The sequence below is a fragment of the Diadema antillarum genome, unplaced genomic scaffold (assembly GCF_040938485.1).
Source record: "Diadema antillarum isolate AM-2024a unplaced genomic scaffold, OU_Dant_1.0 scf00000180, whole genome shotgun sequence".
Classification (NCBI taxonomy): Eukaryota; Metazoa; Echinodermata; class Echinoidea; order Diadematoida; family Diadematidae; genus Diadema; species Diadema antillarum.
In genome coordinates this window covers 955,025-974,006 of record NW_027271069.1, presented here as the reverse complement: position 1 = coordinate 974,006, position 18,982 = coordinate 955,025, and the positions used below count along the sequence as shown (strand labels likewise).

Genomic DNA, 18,982 nt, shown 5'->3' with positions numbered 1-18,982 from the left:
GATAGAGACTTGTGGTGCAAATCAAAGTGCATATAGTATAAGATCAACTATCTTTTTTTTCCTTCTTCTTTCTGGCACAGAATTATCACCCTAGTTCTCTGCAGTCTGCAGGCAATCTCCTTGTCTGTACTAATAGCTTCTAGAGTGGATGGTGTCATTTGTCCTTCTTTAGGCAGATTTCTCTTAATGCTAAGAGAGGATTTTATGCATTACGTGCACTTCCACTATTTCTGGAAAGTTGACCAATGCAAGATTAAAGAGACAAAATATTTGCATCTTTATACTTTGACTCGTCAGGGGCTACTATAAAAGAAGATTACAGCAGATGAAAGAGATTTAAAAGAAGGAAAGAGGCTTGTAGGATAACTTGAATAGACAGTCCAGTGTTACATCGGTACCCAGTATCGTAATGGCTCTAATGCATATAGAGATACATGTAAACACTCATTCAACACATGTTGTACATTAATTTTCATTTTCTTGTTCCTTTTTTTTTTTTTTTGTGGGGGTGTTGGCCAAACGTCCATAAATGTGGTTAATGTCAATGTACAACTGTGACTCCACATAGGATCTTGTGGTTTCTATCTACATGTACACATAAGCCTATATGGTAAAAGGATATTTCTGGGTTTGGTGGAGGACACTGTACAAACAGGACAAAAATAAATGCAAACAAGAAAGCTTGTATCAAACTTAAAATAGTTATAAATTTCAATTGAAATTGGGATGTGGGCAAATATATATATTATGCTGCCAACATCTCATTACAATGCAAAGACCAAATTGTATACATGATGGATTAAGATGTCTCTATTTCACAGTGTAATAAGCATCACACCACTTTCCCTCCCCCCTCCCCCGTTTTCGCTTGCCTGATCCCTGGGCCATTAACTTCTGCCAGTTCTGATTAACATCACGTCTGAGAATGAATGGACGTGCTAATGACATAATGATGTAAACATGAAGGGGGAATCTGTCCTATCGTCAATTACAGGTCCTCGGTCTATGCATGCTATGTCAGGTTAATATATATGCAGAAAAAAAAAAATTTTTGACTGTATCTCTAAGCAGCTTTAAAACGAAATGCAAATTCTGCGGAGTACCTGGGTATTTCACACAATCATACACATTGTTTGATTTTCTGAAATCTTTTTAAAATATTAGATTTCCTCCAAATAAGTCAATAACAAAACAAACATAGATATCTAGGAAACAATTATCAAAATTGCATTTTCTATAATAAAAAGTCAACAGGAATGGTGACAGTATACATAACTTAAAAAGAGCGAAAAAAGAAAGGCAAAAACATATGAATAAAAAATATATGCACACTAACACCAAAAACAAACAAAAACAGCTTTTGTGTGAGTGAATGCCATGGATACTTGTATCAAAATTCCACAGCATTGCATTGCTCTCAAACCTTTGGGGAAAGCAGGCATCAGAAGATTTAAAGCGATCAAAGATAGGAAAGTGAAAAAAAAACCCAGTTTGCATACATGGTGTAGACCAATTAATTCACCTTAAACGCTGATCCATAAGCATGAAGGGAGTGTCCCCCGTGTTTGAAACACATAGCAAATTAATAATACTTGCCCCAAAAGGCACCGTGAATACATTCTATTCCTAGTTTGCAGCTCCACACAGCCTAACAGACTACACTGTCAAAAATCAATACACCTTAATGGAGGACTGTACAGTATACTCATAAATAATGCAAAACTAATTGGCTTCAAAAGATCATGTAACATTTGTTGGCTTCACTGCGCATACAACAGGATGAAATTTTCATCCTGCCCATTTAATTTCTTGCCATTTGCAGTCATTTTGCAGGATCAAAAGCTAAGCACTGTGCCCAGTGGTAGAGCTGCAATCAACTAAATTATATGATGTACATTGTACTGCGAGAGAAAGAGAGAAAAAAAAAAATTGACCTCATTTGAAGCAAATGCGGTTGGTTAATGCCAAATGCCAAGAGGTTAATTGAATGCTTTAAAGAGCAAAGAGTCTCAGCCAAGATGCCCAAACTGTAAAGCAGTGGATAAGTTTTATATAGCTTTTCCCCTATTTATTGGACATTATGGTATAGGGGTGATATCTTACAATCATTTCTCGAGACAAAGTGTATACCCCAATGATTATCAAAGGACCACATACACCCTGTGGTATATAATTCTATGCTCAAGTCATATTGCTTCATAAATTACACATTTTTGATAACATAGCATACAGATGTTCTCCCTCTTGTTCAAAACACTAACATGATACCTGACCAGTTATCAAATATAACAGATCATGTCACTACAGACATAGTGTCATACATCAAAATTAATTTAATGAATCATATCAAAGGTCATTATGATATCATATGACGCTTCAGATATATTACTACATTGGTATATTAACACTAATTCATCTTCGTAATACATAATTTTCATAGCCCTTTGAAAATTATGGAAGAAGAAGAAGAAGATGATGATGATGACGAACATACGCAGACTATGTGTGAAGGATAACAAACATTAACGATCACATCATTGCAAAATAGCTGCCACTGTCATGCCACGCACATACTAATTAAGTATGTAAATGCCCTATGAATATCTCAGTAGTGCTATTCGATGATGAGAAACTATCACTGAATCGCGTCCACCGGCAGAAACATCTACTGGCATCTCTCTCTGTTTATATGTTTCTACATACTGTACTTCATGACATGCTGGGAATCTTCTACACTCCATCCCACATCTTGAGAACCTGACCCAGGACAGCTCAAGGTGCCATCATTTTGTGTCTCTAAACTCATTTCACACTCTGCATTTATTCTTGCCATTAGTCTCAGAAACAGAGAAATCCTCTAATATCATTTGGTGCCACAGGTGTGCCAGACACTTCCATACCCTTTACACTGTATCATGAGAATAGAAAAAAAACTTCTGGGCCCGAATTCACGAAGGTGGTACAAATGAAACCATGGTTTAAACCATGGACAAAAACAATGAAACGCCAAGTGTCGTATGGAATATTTTGTTACGAAATCAGTCATTTCAATGATGAAATGATTAATTTTGTAACAAAATGACAACATTTTGTAACTAAATGAACATTTCGTCCATGAAATGATAATTTCATTAACGAAACAGTCATTTTGTTGACGAAATAACCAATTTCGTAACGAAATATTCCGTGTGACACTTGGCGCTCCATGGTTCTTGTCCATGGTTTAAACCATGGTTTTATTTGTACCACCTTCGTGAATTCGGGCCCTGGAGTCTGGAAGTGTTTTGATGTCATAGTATTTCTCAAGCAAGTTTCAATGTACATGGTCAGTCCTGCCTTCTACCCTAATGCAAACATGCTCTTTGTACATATTGCATGGCAAATTTGCTCACTGGAACACTCTGTCAATGACTAAAAGCTATATTGATTGCAGTCCCATCCAATCAATTCTACAGTGCTGGAGTGATGAAGTCTTCAGCATGTGTATGGTTTCTTCATGGATACCATAGCCAGTGTGATAAAACTGACATTTGGTGACATACTAAAACAAGAAGCACTGCAGCAACATTTCAAGTAAACTGAATGTAGACAACAAGCGTCCATAATAGCATTGTGCAGTTGACTCAATACATTACATATTGCACACAAGCCCCAAGTGACAATGAGTATGCAAGCACACCGTATTTGTTCATTGTCGCAAAGGTATGCTGTAGGGAACAACATACAGTTGTGTGTACATACCCATTCATGAAAAGCTGATTCTCCCCACTGGTAATATCATCGAAAGCTTATCTGGCAAGACGCTGACGTGGACAAGACAGCAACATCACAGCCTCGATCACTGACCGCTGCTTGGTGACGACTGCATGTTTTCAACGAATGTTGCACCCACAAACAAACTATATGCACGTTCCACAGGGTATGTACTTGTAAGTCACCACAAGCCCGAATGTCCCTCCACTCACAACTGCCCTGTGTAGGTGTGCTCTTTGTAAATAATCGCCAAGCATACCACAGCCCCCTTGTAGTATTGCGCTGGCTGAGACACGGACGGCATGAGTGAGTGACTGAATGAGGGGACAGGGAGAGACTAGGCTGAGGTTCAGATGCACCACTGCAGTGATGCCCTGAGTTGTGGGAGTGTGCATGAGGGAAAATACGGGCAGCACTCAGTCGAAAGACTACGCCTTCTCCTCTTCACCAGGAGACGGCCACTGGATGGTGGATGGATTCCATCCAAAAAAAAGAGCACGGTTGATTGGGAGATTAGTCTAATCCATGGAGGGGCAGCCTAATCCCCAAAGGCAGGCACTAATGCTCTCTTCACGCTGGCTGGATAGCAGGCTCATCAGATCCAATTACAACATAGTTATCATCACGTCTTTGTAGGACTAGCTTAGTAGGAGCATGTTCACACGATCTTGCGTGATTTAAATCTATTCTAATGTAGCTTTTTCTGTAATTCTTTCCTTCAGATTATCATGGATATGCTCCTACAATGTCCTGTGCCTGGTCATTTTTATTTCAAATGTTAAAAACAAACAAACAACAACAACAACAACAAAAACAAACAAACCCGAACACTCAACCCAAACCCATCCTATAAAAAAAAAAAAAAAAAAAAAGAATCAATCATTATATATCAAGACCTAGAAATAAAAGGTAAGAAACTTATGGCAAGAGTTTCATGTTTTTTCTTGTTTTTAAATGATTCAAGCCAGTATTTTGGTTACTCAATGTTAAATATTACTACACCATATGTGCATGGTTATGTGCCCCTTCACGAATTGACATACATCCATAGACATGGGTACGTTGAATTAATGATAATGTATAAATCCTTGTCATTAGGATAAAGACACTTTTGGCAACCATGCAAAAAAAAAAGAAAAGAAAAAGAAATCTCTACTATCAAACGTTATATTTCAAACAGTGTAAAGTTCTTCTTTTTTTTTTCTTTTTTTAATGTCAATCTGAACATGTATACTACCTCTAGTGACATCTAATCAGGTTTACTCATTGAGCATTTAAACTAACTTTAAGTACACATGTACGCCGTCTCGATCAGATAAATTGCCACATGCAAACAAGTCTGGTGTTTGTGTATAATGTTCATTTCCTCCCAAGGACAAACTACTCACATTCAAGAAGTCGTTCTGCAGAGTTAATTGTTTTGCATGAAAGCTGAGAGTAAAATATAGAATGGCTCATAATCACTGTGAAATGTGAGCAAATTCAGACAAAACATTACGAAGTATTATGTGGAAATCATGACAAATCAAATTCATCGAGCAAATGAACATTGCATCATTCTCAGCATCTTCAAATAACTGCTGCAATCACATTTTTGTAATGTCATATTACACTCTTAAAATGCATGACATGAAAAATCATTGCCAACTTAAAGGGTGTGTACAGTTCTGGTCGAGGTGAGGATTTAGCTTTTAACGTTTTGTGAGATATTCAGAAACCACTCTATGAGATGTCAAAGAGCATGCAATTCCAAGGGATATCAAAAGTTTATTTGATGAAAATCGGTTTTGAAATGGCTGAGATATCCAAAAACAAGGTGAAACAAAGAGATCCTAATAAAGTTGTGGCCTGTCGCCTTTTATTATTATCACTTTTTTGGATATCTCAGCTATTTGAAAACCAATTTTCATCAAATAAACGTTGAATCCTTCTTAAAATTACATGCTCTTTCATATTTCTTAAGAGGTTTCTCATTATCTCACTTAAGAATGTTCAAAACATGAATCCCCACCTCAACCAGTACTGTACAGTCCCTTTAACTTTTTTTTTCTTCACAAAAACACTCGCTTCAAAACACTGCAATCATTATGAGTAGTTTGTTCTTCATATCAAAATAGATATGTTTTGCAAACTCAAGAATCTTTCACCAGAAACCTTAAGAATCATATTCCAGGAATTTTGTGTGCAAACCACTTGAGTAGTGCTATACAAGAGATGTCACAGTTAGATGTACAGCTGTACCTGACCAAAGATGGTTACATCATATCAGATTACATGCTGACATTAAAATTAAAGTTTTTTTTTTTTTTGGGGGGGGGGGTAGGAGGTAGAGGAGGGATAGAGGGGCAATTTAAACATTTTAGCCATGGTTTACAATCACATTGATTTGTAAGAAAAATAACCAGGGTAAAGTAGTGTGGAATTTAAAAAATTCAAAATTAGAGACATTAATTTCCAAAAACATGTAATAACAGAACTAGACAGGGTAAAGACACAAAATTGAAACTTTTTCAAACACTCGATCTTCAGAAAAATAACCCCAACAATAATAAACTGATTCATTTTGCCGCCAATACCTTTTGAAGGTTTTCTTGCCCCAATCCACACAAAGTTCTTTGAAGAACAACACTATCATTGAATAAAGTGATCCATGCTTTGCACATTCTAAAATGCCAAATGAAAAAAAAAAATGTCTCGATTCAAAGGAAAGCACTTCCAGCTTCCCTGTGAAATGGGTTTTGCAAAGATATTGATTCTCTCACACAAATACTTTGATGTACATTGTATGTAGTTACTGTTGGAAAGGTCAATATCACATAACTGGTTCTAGAATTGGGTTAAATGCCATGAGTAAATTTGCCATGGTCGAATTCACCCATCTTCAAGAACTGTACAGCACATACAATGTACATGTATCTCAAGCAGAATTATGTATGCAGAATGATAATAATGATAATAATAATAATAATAATAATATTACATACATACATACATACATAATATTAGAATTGCTATAATGCCATTTTCCATTCTGGCTAAATGTTCAAGTTCAAGATGCTTTACACCTAAGCAAAAGACATCGTGAAAATACATCGTGCCAAAAGAAGAAGAAGAAGAAGAAGAAGAAGAAGAAGAAGAAGAAGAAGAAGAAGAAGAAGAAGAATTGAATATCTGTCTTCAAAACGCACAGTTGAACAAGAAGGATTTTAGGTTGCTCCTAAAACACATAATGGAGTTCAAGCCTTTCAGGTCAAATGGAAGTAAATTCCACGGTGTTGGTCCAGCATGGGCAAAAGCTCGTTTCCCCAAATTTTTCCTAGAAACTATAAGTCATCCAATCCCAGCAAATTCTTTGCTAAAGGTATAAATGACCTTTCAATGACAATAAATGTATGTGATCATAAATTATGGAGTCTCGGCATTTCATATTTTTGTGTGTATTTGTTTGTTTTTAAACAGTAATATTGGTCATGATTACTAAAGAAGATAATGATGCCAATATCCCAAGCTGCACACTGGCACTGGTCCAACGGTCTCTGACCAGTAAAAATCACTGTCGGACCAGCAACTTTTTCAGGAATGGACCAGTAAAACATGGAAAAACTGGGTACCTACTGGTCCGACAGACAGGACGGACCAGTAGAAAAAATGGGTTAGTGTGCAGCCCTGTATATCTCACTAAGTCTCTCATTGACCTATCTAAACATTTTCACCAAATGTCCTTTTCAACAACAAAGTATAAAAAGAATTAAAAAAATGTTGTATCCTTATGGCCAAATGATTGTAGCATTGTAATAATCTAGAAATCATGACATTTAGGGAAAATTTGGTAATAGTTGCTATATCACTGACCAAGGGCATTGTTGGATTTATCCTTTGTTTTATGAAGAAAAAAAAAAGAAAGTTGTGAGGTGATTACATCAACACCTCTTCAAATTTGCGTAAAGTTGTAACAGATAACACTATTATGTGAAAACATGTAAAATATTAAATGCTATATTTCACGTCCATAACATTTACCAGTCTCTTTGCGTGCTTCTACTTTGTAATCAATCACTACTCTCACATGGATTAGTATTGCACTTAATTGGTGAAATTTGGTCAATGTAGCATCAACTAGAACATTATGCATACAACATACTATATGTATGTCTTACATTTCTTCCACACGTACAGCAAGTGAAAACATTACCAGTCCTGACATGAAGAGATTTTTTTTCTTTTTTCTTTTTTTTAATGGCACCCTAACTTCTTCTCCAGAAAATAAAGATGTCTGGTTGAAGCAATTGTTCAGAGTAATGTTGGTATGAGTCTGACAGTTGAAGTTCTGCAGCTAACTGATGAACGATATGAGAGTGGGACTAGTGTACATTTTAACCAAAAAAAAAAAAATTGTTATCATTTCTGAATCCACAAAAAGAGAAATAAGTCAAAGAATTTACAGGAAAAAGCAAAATTACGGTGACAAATCTGTTCTCACTCACCTGGGTTGAAAGGTGGATTCTCCGAGAGCACAGGCATGGTTGCAGGCGTCTTGATCGATGAGGAAAAACTGAGTCTAGCTCCAGAAAAAACTTTCTCCTCTCATACGGCTCCTTCTTCTGACGGTAGAGAGAGAGGGAGGGAGAGAGTTAGAGAAGAGTTGGAGGAAATCTCTCGGCCCAATTCCTCTGACTCACGTCGTCCCACCAACTTTTCTCATTGGCCGGGCGGTTCTGTCAATCACAGTGCGAGAAGGTGGAGCTTGTTGCGTTAACGGCAACGGCAAGAACTTCCTAGGGCTTCTCGCAGGAGGTGCCAGTCAAAGATCCTGCACTACTGCGGCACTGATGGCAGAGGGAGCCCCCAAGACCTGCCTTGATCTCCCCACTCCTGTTGCGACTGGCTGCGGCACAGCGGTAGGGCACGGCCTGGACGAAATGGATAGCGATGACAATTTCCTGAAAGCATAAATCAAGACAAGTCAGCTTCTTGCTAGCCCTCATAAACTGCCAGATGTAGCAAAATGAACCCAAACTCAGTGCAGGGGGTTTTCCTGACAATCACTTTAATTTAAAACAAAACAAAAAACAAAAAACAAAAACAAAAACAGACACTTGTAGCATTTCAGCAAGGCCAAGAACACACTGATTAGAGCCAAACGTATGTGATTTGCATTACATCCATATCCAGGGAGGCTCACCAATTATTGAATTAGTGGTATCCCTGAGGTGTTATGATGTGTACTTGCCATTCAGGTGATGGAACTTTTTAAGCCTATGGGTCTCATGGTGCGGCTTGCCTGGCACACCTTATACACACATTCAAAGCAGAGGACTCCAAACAAGCTTCTATGGGGACAAGGATACAGAATTCAAGTTCAGTATGCACTTTGCAGGTTTGTAAGATTGATTTCTAGGCTATGAAGTCATGGAAATGAATTAGGCCTAGTCTTGATTAAAAAAAAGATAGCAAAACCATGAACACACCTATACATATTTTCCTGGCATGGCCAACTTGTCTGGTGAAATTTTTACCAATTTAAGGGCAATGAACCAAAAAGACAACATACAGAACATGGAAGATATGTCATCAAAATGACTGTGTAATGGCTTTCAGATGTCATGACATGCCACACTTGCTTGAACAAATAAACAGAAGTTATTTTACTCATCTGAGAACATCTATTTCATACAGAGAGATGCATAGTATAGCACCTGTGCAATACATTAAGTTGACTAATTTTACATAGTTATGGTAATGTACACTGTATGACATGTGCTCATCATCATCAGGCTCTATTTGTTCCTCAAATCTATACTTAATACATTGCCAAAACAAATACTAATATTTACTTCTCTACATTTTCACCTCTTTAATACAAAAGTAAAACAAAACATAACCAAACAAAATGTTAGTACATTAAATCATGGGATATATAATGTGCTCTGTAACTGAGATAAACAATAACATTTGTAATCAGAATTGAAACTACATTTGTATTTTCATTAATTGTCATGGCGACACTGCATTTTTTTTTAATAAATCACATTCTGTACAGAGATTTAATAAAGGATGCACATCAAAACCGATATAAATTTGTATAATTTCTTTCAGGCATGTACTGTATTTGAAGTTTTATTTAGCCATTGTATAATCAGCTGGACATATTCTTATGCTAAAATTAGAAAACAAAACAAACAAGGCATTTTGCCGGGTTTCCTGGTTGAAAGGTTCTCTCAAAGTCTCCTTGAGGGGCATTCAGGCAAATAAGAGACTATGGAATCTAAAAGTAATAATGCAATCCACTGCCAAAAGTTCAGATCAGTACCCGAAGTGGCTGTCATGAATCTAAATTAATTTGTCACTTTGGGCTGTGGCTCTTTTCGTGACGTCCATTGCAAGAAATGATAATTTCCCCTCCGCATTAGTGGCCGAGAACGTCATGGCTGTAAAACAGTAATCCCTCCACGCTCACCCCACCACACAGAGTCAATTAAATAATGTGTCTATGGTGTAATGAATAATTATGGAGATCCCTTCAGAAAGAGCTACAATAATTTTAAAACCTTGTGTGGAAGACTGCCCCCCTCTCCAATATTCTCTTTATCATCAAGATCTTCCGCAGTGGTCAATGGCCCCCATCTTCATTTCGATAATCCTGGATTTCCCCTACTTGCTTCTGAATTGCATTTAACATGAAAGTACAACTGTACATCCATTTAAAACATGTGAAGTGGCTTACTCAAACCACTATTAAAGCTTGAAGAAGTTTGACAGAGAGAGAGGTGCTTTGTCGTACAGTTACTGTATATTTCTGTGGTTTGTGGGTGCAGTTGAAATTTAAGACCTCTGGGAGTAGACTGCTTATTACTTTACTGCTTCATCACCATTACAATGGGTGCAATGAACTAAGAAATGGGTACACAAACCTTTCAACTGATGCAAAGAGAATTACTAGTTGACGAACAGTAGAATTTAAGTTCACTTCTGAATTCACTTTGGCTGCACAACATTTCATTAATATGTTCACTAGACAAGGTACAAACATGTACTTCTCTTTTCGGGAGGGGGGGGGGGGGGGGTAGATAAGGCAAAATGCCAATATCCAAAAACTGAGGGGAAAAAATGCAACTTGCACTTACATAATCCCAACATGATGGCCATCACTTACCACACACTCATCAATACACACACTTACAGTTCATTCACAATAAAGTAAAAGATAAAACACATCAGCCACTCAAAATATATGAATACCGTGAGAGCCTGTAATAGCATTGATACTTTGATTGATGATCCTTTACTCTGACAATACGAATGTTGACTGTTGAATTATCTGACTTACTTAAATGATGCAATTTAGAGGCTTTACATCACATGAAAAAAGTCTGTAGTTCACTAAAAACAAACAAACAAACAAACAAACAAACAAACAAACAAACACACATACCCACACACACAAACAAACAAACAACTCATGTCATCCTGACTTTGTTGTATTTGGTTACTATTGCACGTAATGCTAGAATACAGGAGATTATTCATATTTTTTCCAGTGCTGCATCCTTGAAACTGCAAGTATCAGTTACACAAAGTGCCCCCATACCACACGTATGCCATGTCATGCAGCCAGAAATTCTCATTTTCAATTCTCATGGAACACAAACAATCGCAGTGTGTGTTATGTGGAATTCCACAACTACACAAAGTATAATTGAATTTGATTTTACAGAACATCTGAATTTAAAGGTCCTCATCCTCACTTTTGCAATGTGCTAAATTTTCAGCTGTGTCAAAGGATGACATGCAATGGCAAGGTAAATTTTCTTGGAACAAAAAATGTTAAAAGAGTAGAAAAATACTGTATTTGTAAATTTGTTTTTGCTTTTATTATGAGTGTCCCAAGTTTTCCAATCCTCTATAATATATACCCATATGCAAAATTAATTTATTGAATACTATAGAGTGAGCATGGACTGAAAATACATGTATGATGTTAACCACTTGAGCTGCCATACAAGGCTTTATGTTCAAAACAATCAGTTACCCTATGTACTTGCCATTATATCTTAAATACAAATTGTACGGGTTTAAAATTGACCCCAAATAGACATGGCAAGATAAAGCATACTGTAGCATTAGCATATTTTCTGCCAGGGCCGATAATTTCAACACTTGTGAAAAGAAGCTGAACAATGATACATATTTCAGTAGCTTTGAGATGGATGACCAATATTCTTATCCTCTTGATCAAGCTATCAACCTTACAGATTTTAATGTTTATTTGCATGAAATACAAATGTATTAAGGTTGATGTGGGTAATCTTTACCCGTGCAGACTCCAGTAGTCTTACACTTGTATGTGTTGCACTCTGTATATAGGTACTATGATTAATCTAACAACAGCCTTTTCCTGTTCAAATGTATTTTACTCCAGAGAAATTCATAAAATCACCTTTTCAATTGAAGGGCTTCCGGGAGAAAGATAAGCCTTTCAAATTCTGAGGTACAATCCTCAGTATGTACTGTGATGCTTGGTATGTATATGTGTGGCAGTGAAACTTACAAAGAAATTAGAAACAGGCTTGTAACAGAAAACGGTTTGAGGCATCGTGCTCAAAGGTAACACATCACAGGTGAGTATGAGGAACAGGTTCTTTAACAGTTCTAACAGAAACACATGGATGACATTTACTCGTTGTGACTCCATACATCCCCACCCTTCCTTGGGAGATATGAAAAATGAGAGACAGACGGACAGACAGACAGACAGACAGACAGAGAAGGAGAGAGTAAGGGGAAGAGGAAAAGTAAAATTAATACATGGGACACAAAGCCTGGGAAGCCACGCAAGAGGAATGCACAGATCCAAAAATATAATTTCTGATTCACTTCCATGTACGACCATTTGACAGTCATATTAAAAATATATTATAAACAACAAGAAAATTACCTGGTAACTCGAAACACATTTACCCACCAAAATATAACAACAAACTTAACACCTTTTGCACTACCCAATTGTACAATATGCATAACATGCATTCCCTGAAGAATGACTGCATGGTCACTCAACTTTCAAGGTGGCCACAGCGGAATGTGAAAGGAAGGTACTAATTAAGTCCACGTTGATCAGTGTGAACGAAGCTTTGTGGCCATAATACCTTTCTTTCGAGGACAGTAATTGATATTGATAACAAAATTTACTTGAGATTCCCTGACTGGCGACGAATCAGCCAAAGTGCAGTGTAAGACTGCAATTTTTCATTTGGAGATGTTAATGAACTTGTATTGGCACCAGTATTGACTTTTAATTGAGTCTTTTTGGCAAGACAGAGGCAAGCATTAGAAAATGTGTGTCTTCACATAGTGTTTAAAAAGAAAATCAATGGACTAAAATCCAGTATTAATTTTGGGAAGTCCCTTCAAGTTCAAGTTCAAGTTGATTTATTTCATTTCCAACAAACAAAATAACTGGAAGCACAATGAAACATTCGTATACACAGATGTCAGAAAATCAGTACCACAATGCGATGAACAGAAATAACATTGCAAAAAAGATACAGGTAAATTATCAACAGAGATACAAAAAATAACTGTTATGTCACTGTGGTAAATGCATTAACAATATTGCTGGAAATGGAGGGGACTGCTAAAAAGCAGAGCTTGTAGAATGCAGTCCCCTCATACAGAAAAAAAAAAACATACCCTTCTTACCCTTCTCCCGGGGAGGGGGGGGGGGGGGGACTGCAATACTTTGCACAAAAGTTTTATGTATTTCACATTCTTTGAAAACCAAATTACATACAGCTTGGGTTACACTTTGTCAAGGATCATTGCACTTAAATAAATGCAAAGGATTGAAAATGCACCACACTTCTAGATGGAATTCAACGTGGTGAATTGATTGAAAATCATAGTTTGTATGTAAAAATATTTGTGACTTATATTCTTCAAATTGTGAATTATTGCTATATTTGGTAATAACTCTTCGAGACTTCCTCCATTTCACAATGCATTTGGAACTGTATACAGGCCAGTGTATATGAACAAGACAAATTTTGTGATACATATGTGCACTGGCTGATAACCAAATTGAAACACAGGAAGGGAGGGTGAAAGCATATAACATCCATAAGCTGGCAACTTCATTTCTGATTAATGAGCTCATTGATTCACATCAATATGATAATCCCCAAACTTTTCAATCCATTCAAAGGGCGAGATGTTTTGACAGGCGAAACACCTCACTGGAGTTACATCAGGCACGCCCCAAGGGGGCAGAGAAAGTGCCAAAAAACATGGGGATCTGATAAAGGTGAAGCCCACTGCGGACATGAGTCAGATGCACACACACCAAAGCCCAGCCCTTTTTTTCCTCACCGTGGTGTACCCCTCTTGCCCCCTACCCCCCTCCACTTCTCCCTTCCCCCTTCTCACACAACCTCTGCACATCTTTCCACAAGAGGCCTGACCAATGTGCTTTTCAATAAATGCTTCAAATAATCACATAGAATAAGTTGCACCATATCATACCCCCATTCAACCCCACAGAGATTTTTTTTTTTCTCATCGGTCACTCGTCTGAAGCAAAGTTTGTTGCTTCCAGCCACCCATCGAAGTGTATCAAATGAATCTGACTTGTTTCGGTCGATTATCAGGTCAGTGTCACACGTGTCAGGGGGCACCCCTGATTCCATCAACCCCATGAACAAACCTGAAACTACAGTCATCAATGTACTACATCTAACTCATAGTATTATCTAAGCCCTATCACTTCTGGTTCTAGAGAAGATTGTTAAAGATTCTTTAATTTTAGGGGGTTTGGGTCCCATTAGGACCCCTCCCCACCCCCCTCCCCTGGGTCCCAAGGGGGGGGGGGGGCACCCCTGATTCCCCCATGAACAAACTTGAAACTACAGTCATCAATGTACGTACTCATAGTATCAACTAAGCCCTATAACTTCTGGTTCTAGAGAAGAAGATTTTCAAAGATTCCTTAATTTTAGGGTGTTTGGACCCCCCTGGAGCCCCCCAGATGGGCCATGGTGCCCTTTTGAATAAATTGAGATCCTATCCCCCTAGGGATGCTACCTGCCAAGTTTGGTGAAAATCGGTCATGGGGTTCTCAAGAAGAAGATGAAAATGTAAAAAGTTTACGCACGACATACGACGCACGACGGACGAAGAGCGATCGCAATAGCTTACTTGAGCCTTCGGCTCAGGTGAGCTAAAAAAGTGACCCATGAGAAAAAATCTTTGCGGAATGGGGATATTATCTGACCTGTCTTGCATCTTACAAGATTCTTTCTGCCATGTCCTCCTCCCCTCATCCTGATTCAGATGCTGAATGAACTACTGTGAGAACAGAAATATTGGCCAAGTTACATGAACTTCACTTGTTCATATCTCTCCCCCCCCCCCCAAACAACAACAACAACAAAAAAATGCAAGTGTCCTAACTTCATGAGTTCAGTACATCACAAGAAAAAAAAAATGTCCATAAATGTTCCACGCTACAAGATCATCTACTACTACTCAAAGTGCCCCAGTTGTAGGCTGCATGCATACTGATAGAAACTTTGTATTTGAGATTCCTGAAAGAGAAATACCCTCATATAATTTCCCAGCAAATAAAAGGCACATTCAATCTATGCATCCAAGGATCATTCTGCAGTGCAGTCTAGTTTCAGTTGGGGATGAGGTGTGCATGAGGGTAGGTAGGGGTGGGTTTTTTGTTTGTTTTTTGCTTGTTTCTCATACCATAAAGGTTGACATTCAATACCTTGACTGATTACAACAGTTCTTGCATATCTCAGATGAGAGAGAGAAGAAGGACATGAGATTTCATGATGTGTCACAGTAACAAGCTTCTCCCATATAGTAAAATGAGATGAAATAAATACATGTTGTACATTTTTTTGTTAAATGAATATTGTCTGGCCTTGAGGGGGACACTGTGATGTATTGCCCAAGTTACAAATTGTAACCATATTGTATGAGTCGAATAATATGAATGTAATGAGGGGAATACTATTCTTGCATCCCCTGAAAATAGCTAGCATTTGATATCACTGTTTAATTTTAAAGATTGCACAATTTACTCACATCCTTGAAAATTTCATCAAATCCCTCATCATACAGAAATTCTTACATAGCTTTGAGCTATGTATACGATACACAATGTCAAAGTACTACATGTATGTGCACATGCTAGTACTGTGTACAAGTTGGGAATTGAGTCTGCATATTTCAAGTTAGATTACAGGATTTCTCGCACAAACACAAAGTCTTGCAGTTTGTGCACATGATGTCCATGAATCTATAAAGATTGGGCACTGCATTGTGGCCCTCTGATTTGTTAAGAGCGATATGTATGTCATGATGAAGCCTCCCACAAGCAATTCACATTCTGTCCAGTTGAAGCAAAGGGAGGTTTAGCAGAATGTGCAAGATATGTACACTCTGACCACTAAGGTGCCGCACACAAAATATGATATTTTCTTGGTGCGAACGCGTATGGAATACTAAAGAGAACCATTTAGTGCTCATTTACTTTCTCGCCTGCTTCCATGATAATTTCATTATCTCTGAAGACTCTTTAGCATCACCAAGTTACAGAAGGGATAAGGAAAAGAGATCATTAAAGGCCCAGAAATCGGCTCTGTCATTGATTGGACTGAACAATATCTATCAGCAGCAAATAGGCTAAAACGGTGTGGTCATTATTGCACTTTTTTTTTTCTTTGTGTGTCCGAGTCTTGGCTCATTAGTCTGTCATTCATGCTGCATCTACGGTTTGTTTGTGGCCCTCCCCTCAGGCTGTTTTGCAAACAGACAGCAAAGAATACGCTAATTGGCCATGGATCTTTGCAGCATCCTGTCTAGACTACATGCAGGGGAAAGATGCAGCAATAATGCTCATCCAAGTCACACCTTGAGTATGCCTGCTTGCCTCGTTGGAAGCGAAATGGGTTAATATATTACTATTTTGGACCCTAGTGAATAAGTTAATGGCTTGAATGAGGCATAACAGGCCACTGGGAATATAGACCACAATCAAATGATCCAAAACTCATGTCATCTTTTCATTTATTCATTATCATTACTGTTTTTTTATATTCTCTCTCATCTGTTGATCCTGTTCCTCTGCTCGCACTTACAGGTACTTTCACCTGGGGATAATTTTTCTTTAAATTTTCCTTGCCAATACTGTCATCTTCATGTGATTTGAAAAAGGCATCACTGCCCATAAAACATAAAGATTTTGTTATCACATGATTCTGGTTTCATAACAGATGGAAAGTGCATTCGAGAACCCGACAGAGCAAGAAAACTGGAGTGTTTACAGTCAGGGAAAAGTAAGAAATTCAGGTGGGCTGGCACGGATGGCATGGAGACACAGAAGTTGGGGGCAACTCTTGGAGGGAAATCAATCCTGACAGTCAATTTCACATTCAGATTTCACTATTCCTACCCTTTATCACTCACGAGATCAACACCACTCCTCCAAGTTTCCTTTCTCTATGTGAACATATCTGCAAAAGCCCCGTATCCAAATGTCAAATACACTTTTCTTCTCTCGGGGTCCCCTCTACTACTAAAAGCCACGGATAGCTGACCCCTGCCATCGAGAGGAAAAAGTCGCGATATCAATCATCTTATCTTCGATCTGCCTGAAATTGAGTGGATCAAAACAAGACTGTAATACAAAAGGAAAGTTACATTCATGGTTTCAACGAATTGAAGGGGGAAAAAATATGCATTATTGCTTGCTCTATCCCAAAATTCCCATCTTGCTGCGATACAATACACCACTTTACTCTGCACCTCTGTTGTACTATCACCTCACAAAAATAGATAGTGTGCATGCATTGCCTAACAGTATGTAATATACATAAAATGCACAAGATTAATGTTGCATGTCCAATATTCTACAAAGCTACGGAAACTTGCAGACCATTCTTCTCACTTACGTGATTTCATCATTTTACCAATGGATAAGAAATGTTGATAACAGAAATAATTGTTAAATGAACACTTAGATATTATACCTTTCATACAATTATATTATCACCACTGTAGTATGAAATATGAAATTTGTGTTAAATGCAGGGATCGTACAACCATCTGCAATTCACACTCAGTGAGATATTTCATACCTGTACCACTGCATTATAAAAATCAGCATGTTCACAAGCATTTGAAAATGTCAACCTTGCTAAGTACCAAGAACAAGCAAATGCCCATGCAGCTAGGAAATACAACAAAAACCTGGGGTGGCATTCTGAAGATCTTCCTAAGTTTCTAGTGTGCCTAGGAAAGACAGAATTGGTATTCTGAAATTTCTTTCTAGGCACTTCTTCATGCAAATTAGGCCATCCTTATCCCCGCCCACGTCCTTTCTTAAGCCAATACAAAATGCCGTATCATAAGGAACCAACCAATGACAATCGCATACTACTATGACGTAGGGTCAAATAGGAATACACATGTGCGCGACATGTCCCCTTTCTCACACTCATTTCGCGCATCAAAGTACATGTGCGCGCAGTGAATGACAAGCACACCTATCACGATGTCTGCAGATTGCTATTCTTAACAACGTACTTAGGACAGGGGTGGAGCTTTCCTAAATATCTTCCTAAATTTCTTTCCTAAGTGCATTCTAGAATACCAACTTCTTCCTAAGTCAGAAATTTGCATACTCACGCCCCCTTAATATTTTTCTTCCTAAGTTTAGGAAAAAACTTAGGAACAGACTTAGGAAGAAACTTAGGAAGATTTTCAGAATACCACTTAGGAAAAAATCCTGACTTAGGAAGAAATTTCTTCATAGGAAGGATTTCAGAATACCACCCCTGGTTCATCAGACTTTGATTATGGACTTGATTTCATAAATTGTTAAAGGAAAAAAAATCAGTGATTCAGTTGAAAAGACCAGTCTTCTATATTAAGTAAAGGTGCAATGTTCATCATATGTGGTACTAGACATCATATATTAAAGCTGGAAAATCTACCTGCTTATTTCATGTATACAGCCAATGCTGGGCAGATGTTCCCCAAGAGTGTTCAAACCTGCATGGTTCCTAACAACAGAGGGCAGTATGCCACTACGAGACATTCTCTGTACCATTATCCCATTCCCTCAGACTGGTAACAAAAGGTTGCAAGTCCTGGGAACTTTGCTGTATTATTTGATTGTTGATTTGATTTGATTTATTCTCATTATGGTATTTTCTTTATA

At 37.8% G+C, this 18,982-nt stretch overlaps 1 protein-coding gene across 2 annotated transcripts in view; it reads right to left on the bottom strand.

Moving 5' to 3' along the window:
* The window catches only part of LOC139723069 (MAGUK p55 subfamily member 7-like), a 72,566-nt gene extending 64,040 nt beyond the window's left edge, over positions 1–8,526 (bottom strand). Inside the window, exon 1 of one of the 2 annotated variants that reach the window (XM_071634342.1) lies at positions 8,238–8,526. In XM_071634342.1, coding sequence (XP_071490443.1) covers positions 8,238–8,274 — 37 coding nt within the window. In that variant the 5' untranslated portion in view covers positions 8,275–8,526. Of the gene's footprint in view, positions 1–3,741; positions 3,849–8,237 lie in introns of those variants that run through there. The other variant, XM_071634343.1, reaches the window with a different exon arrangement.
* Between the last annotated feature and the right edge of the window lie 10,456 nt (positions 8,527–18,982).